The sequence below is a fragment of the Chiloscyllium plagiosum genome, chromosome 13 (genome assembly GCF_004010195.1).
Source record: "Chiloscyllium plagiosum isolate BGI_BamShark_2017 chromosome 13, ASM401019v2, whole genome shotgun sequence".
Classification (NCBI taxonomy): Eukaryota; Metazoa; Chordata; class Chondrichthyes; order Orectolobiformes; family Hemiscylliidae; genus Chiloscyllium; species Chiloscyllium plagiosum.
In genome coordinates this window covers 53,999,326-54,004,673 of record NC_057722.1, presented here as the reverse complement: position 1 = coordinate 54,004,673, position 5,348 = coordinate 53,999,326, and the positions used below count along the sequence as shown (strand labels likewise).

The 5,348-nt window shown below is 41.8% G+C and overlaps 1 protein-coding gene across 1 annotated transcript in view; it reads left to right on the top strand.

Moving 5' to 3' along the window:
- Window positions 1–468: 468 nt before the first annotated feature.
- The window catches only part of LOC122556042 (transferrin receptor protein 2-like), a 28,458-nt gene continuing 23,578 nt past the window's right edge, over window positions 469–5,348 (top strand). The window contains exons 1-4 of the mRNA XM_043702437.1: window positions 469–632; window positions 2,753–2,919; window positions 3,600–3,716; window positions 4,555–4,640. Coding sequence (XP_043558372.1) covers window positions 499–632; window positions 2,753–2,919; window positions 3,600–3,716; window positions 4,555–4,640 — 504 coding nt within the window. The 5' untranslated portion in view covers window positions 469–498. The remainder of the gene's footprint in view (window positions 633–2,752; window positions 2,920–3,599; window positions 3,717–4,554; window positions 4,641–5,348) is intronic.

Here is a 5,348-nt window from a genome sequence, read left to right as displayed (position 1 = left end):
TACCTGCAAATGGGGTGTTTAAAGTAAGTTGAAATGAAGAAATTAGAATGTGGGTGGCATGGTGGCACAGTGGTTAGCACTGCTGCCTCACAGCGCCAGAGACCCGGGTTCAATTCCCGCCTCAGGCGACTGACTGTGTGGAGTTTGCACATTCTCCCCGTGTCTGCGTGGGTTTCCTCCGGGTGCTCCGGTTTCCTCCCACAGTCCAAAAATGTGCAGGTCAGGTGAATTGGCCATGCTAAATTGCCCGTAGTGTTAGGTAAGGGGTAAATGTAGGGGTATGGGTGGGTTACGCTTCAGCGGGTCGGTGTGGACTTGTTGGGCTGAAGGGCCTGTTTCCACACTGTAATGTAATCTAATAATCAAATCTAATCATAAGTTCATTGGTGACCACTCCAAAATACTTGCCTGCAAAATGTTATTCTTACTGTGTCTACTCATTTTCTTGACTCTGTAAAGTTAACAGGTGCATTTTTTTTTCATTTTTAAAAGGTTCATATGGGCTTGGGTGATCCGCGTTCTCCTGGATTTCCATCCTTCAATCACACACAGTTCCCACCAACTAAATCGTCAGGACTTCCTGGAATCTTAGTTCATTCAATTAGTGCAAATGCAGCTGCATCGCTTCTCCGGTAAATATACGTTCCATAAGTATGAAGAACTTGTTAATCCACGGACTTTGCTTTTCGCAGCATAGGAAATTGTATGACCTATAATGTGTGCCATGTATTTTTGTTTTCGGTTAGTGCTCTGATCTGTACTAACAAGCTCAATGAAATGTTGCAATTCACTTAATTATTTTCAATTCTGATTGTTCAGGCCTTCATTGTTGTCTTGATGAAGACCTGTAGCTTGGCATAGAAGATGGTTCAGCAGCTAAGATGTCAGGGGCCATTGTTACACACATTTCCAGTTTCAAATCTCTGTTTACTTAGAGTTAGAAAGACGTACAGCACAGAAACAGACCCTTTGGTCCAACTCGCCAATGCTGACCACATATCCTAAATAAATTTGCCAGCACTTGGCCTATATACCTTTAAATTCTTCCTATTCCTAAAACCATCCAGACACCTTTTTAAATGTTATAATTGTACCAGCCTCCTCCACTTCCTCTGGCAGCTCATTACATTATACGCAGCACTCTCTGCATGAAAAAGTTGCCCCTTACGTCCCTTTTAAATCTTTCTCCTCTCACCTTAAACATATGCCTTCTAGTTCTGGACTACCTTACCCCAGGTAAAAGATCTTGTTTTATTACCCTTTCTATGCCCCTCATGATTTTATAAACCTCTATAAAGTCATCCCTCAGCCTCTGACTCTCCAGGCACACCCTCCAACCCTGGCAACATTCTTGCCAGTCTTTTCTGAACCCTTTCAAGTTTCACAACATCCTTCCTATAGCAGGAAGACCAGATTTGCGCACACTTGCAAAAGTGGCCTAACCAGTGTCGTCTAGAGACTCCTCTTGACCTCCCAACTCCTACTGCTAGCTCTGACCAATAAAGGAAAGCATACCAAATGCTGCCTTCACTATATCCTATCTACCTGCAACTCCAATTTCAAGCAACTGTGAGTCTGCACACCAAAGTCTATTTGTTCAACAACACCCTCCAGGACCTTGCCATTAAATCCTGTGGCTCAGTGGTTAGTTAGCATTGTTGCCTCACAGCGCCAGGGACCCAGGTTTGTTTCCAGCCTTGGACTACTGTCAGTGTGGAGTTTGCACATTCTCCCTGTATCTGCGTAGGTCTTCTGAGTGCTCCGGTTTCTTCCCACAGTTCAAAGATGTGCAGGCCAGGTGAATTGGCCATGTTAAATTGCCCATGGTGTTAGGTGCATTAGTCTGAGGGAAATGGGTCTGGGTGGGTTACTCTTTGGAGGGTTGGTGTGGGCTGAAGGGCCTGTTTCCACAGTGTAGGGAATCTCATGTAATCATTAAGCATATAAGTCCTGCCCTGGTTTGCCTTTCCAAAACGAAGCACCTCACTTCTGTCTAAAGCCCGTTGGCCCATCTGATCGAGATCCTGTTGTAATCTGAGGTAACCTTCTTCGCTGTCCACTGCACCTCCAATTTTGGTGTCATCCGCAAATTTACTAACTATACCTCTTATGCTTGCATCCAAATCATTTATATAGATGATGAAAAGTAGTGGACCCAGCACCAATCCTTGTGATACACCTCTCGTCACAGGCCTCCAATCTGAAAAACAGCCCTCCACCACCATCCTCTGTCTTCTCCCTTCGAGCCAGTTCTGTATCCATATTCATTACTACTTCAGAAATCTCAAGTGTTAGTGAGACATTATTTCCCCCACACACAGCCATTTTGAGTATCCCTAATCAGTCCTTGCCTTTCCACATACATTTAAATCTTGTCCCTCAGGATTTCCTTCAACAAGTCGCCCACCACCAATGTCAGGCTCATCAGTCCATATTTCCCTGGCTTTTCCTTACTACCTTTCTTAAATAGTGGCACCATATTCACCAACCTCCAGTCTTCCAGCACCTTAGGTGTGACTATCAATGATCCAAACATCTCAGCAAGGGGCCCATGAATCATTTCCATAGTTTCCCACAGTGTTCTAGACTATAACTGATTTATCGTCCTTGTGGTTTAAGACATCCAACCCTACCACCTCTGTAATATGGATATTTTTCAAGATGTTACCATCTATTTCCCCACATTTCTATTTTGATTATAATTTGACGCCTGTGTTTTGTTTTAGTAATCTGTAGGTTTCTTTTTTTTTAGTAAATTGGGTGGTGTAGCAGCTCCACCTAGTTGGAAGAGCAAAGCAACCAAAGTTGGGCCAGGGTTTGCCAATGATGATGAACAAGTAATGATGGAAGTGAATAATGTTGAAGAAGTAAGAGGAATGCACAATGTCTTTGCAGTTGTTAAGGGGTTCGAAGAACCAGGTAATTTATTATTTAAATTTATTCAATGCAGATGAGTAGCGATCACGTAACTATCCACTGGTGATTCAGGTGTAGTCTTAAGCAGAAAAGCAAAAATCGTTGTCTCAATCCTCCTTCCCCTGAGTTCAGAACTACAAACATGTTCTTAAACAACATTATGCTGAATGTTTGTTTGAACTTTGACTGACCTAGGAGCGGCATTATATTGCGAAGATACAGGCAAGAATAAAGATCTAAGTGCTATGAAAATGTTGACCTGACTAGTTGTCCTACTCAAGGTCAAAATAGCAGATTAATAGTCTGTATAGAGCTAACATTTACAGCCTTGTAAATGAAGATTGGAAAGATGATACAATACCTTCAAAGTGTGTCAGAGCTTTGACTCTAGCTTGACAATTATCAAATGTCCAGCTGTCAATATGACTGTGATCTGATGGTAGTTTTTACTTCTATAATTCAGAGGAACCTCGATTATCCGACAATCGATTAACATATGAATTTCTGATGATCCGAACAGGGTCACTATGCATGTCTAACTGTTATCAGTCGTTTGATTATCCGGCATTTGATTAACGGAATGAAATACTCCCCGCGCATTTCCTTCGGATAATTTAGGTTCCTCTGTCGATAATTGCCCAATGTAATTCGCCTGCTTTTAATTTCTTTTTTGCCACACTTAGATCATTATGTTGTAATTGGCGCTCAGCGTGATGCCTTTGGCCCTGGTGCAGCAGAATCTGGAGTGGGAACTGCTTTGCTGTTGGAGCTGTCCAGAGTCTTTACGAGAATGGTTGAAGGTGAGAGTATAGGCTACGTTGAATATGTGCTTATTAAAATTGTATGGGACGAAGGGTGGAATACCCTACCTACATAAAACTGTTTGTTTATACAATGAAAAGTGTGTTCTATGTTAAGTATTTAACCATCCAAAACTGATCCCAAACGATGAAGATATGCTCTGATTGTTGGAAAAAGAGCTGTTTGGAATAACTGGTATCCACTTGGAAAATGTTGCTATGTTAAGCCCGGAATACTGGAACAGATGGTTTTGAATGGTTAGGAGAAATAACATTAAACTTCTCTTGGTCAGAACTGGTTTCCCCTTTTGGAAAATAAGTTAAACCTAACAAATTGTTTCATTGAGCAGAGCAAACTTTTCTCCACAGGCACTGATGGACCTGTATTTTGTTTTTTTTATTTCACCTGACTGCTTTTAGTGGGGAGAAGTCCACAAATCTAGATTGCTTGATTGACTGTGTGCATCCTGTCTATGATAAGACTTGGTACAATAAATGGCAGTGTTACTTCTTTTTGTGAATAGGCTTAGGAGAATGTGGCATTGTAGCCTGATTTTTCTTGGTGCCCATATTGATTTTTCTGAAACAAATCACCTGGACAATTTGGGAGTGGAAACTACCATCTTTGTGTATTCCCCCTTCCCCTGTCCAATTTCCCTGCCTCAACTGCAAACTTGATTAGAATATGTTTGCTCTGCTCTTATGGAAGCTAGTATTATGTATGCTTCAGTATCATGTATGTGTATCTGTTCAAGCTACTGAGAGCTAAGTTGTGAGTTCATTGCAAAATATTTCAAACTTTTTTAATATTAACAGATAAAATGTTTTTTTTAATTAGATGGTTTCAGACCCAGAAGAAGTATTATCTTTGCAAGCTGGAGCGGTGGTAGTTTTGGAGCAATTGGAGCAACAGAATGGCTAGAGGTTAGACTTCAAATCTTCAGTTTTTAAGAACTGCTGAAGTATGCAGCATTTTGTGAATAGGTTACTTAAAATTCACTTTCTCTTGATGGGCACTGACTCAAAGAACTTTTTGTTTAATATATAAAAGATGTATTTGAGATATGCTTAGTCCTTAAAGTATTTTAAGGGAATATCATTTCAAGTAAGTCACTGTGTTAGAACATAATTACTTTAATGTTGTGGTTCTGTTCGCCGAGCAGGAAATTTTTGTTGCAAACGTTTCGTCCCCTGTCTCGGTGACATCCTCAGTGCTTGGGAGCCTCCTGTGAAGCGCTTCTGTGGTGTTTCCTCTGGCATTTATAGTGGCCTGTCCCTGCCGCTTCCGGTTGTCAGTTTCAGCTGTCCACTGTAGTGGCCGGTATATTGGGTCCAGGTCGATGTGTTTGTTGTTGGAGTTTGTGGATGAGTGGCATGCTTCTAGGAATTCCCTGGCTGTTCTTTGTTTGGCTTGCCCTATAATGGTAGTGTTGTCCCAGTCGAATTCATGTTGCTTGTCGTCTGCGTGTGTGGCGACTAGGGATAGCTGGTCGTGTCGTTTCGTGGCTAGTTGATGTTCGTGGATGCGGATCGTTAGCTGTCTTCCTGTTTGTCCTATATAGTGTTTTGTGCAGTCCTTGCATGGGATTTTATACACCACATTAGTTTTGCTCATGCTGGGTATCAGGTCCT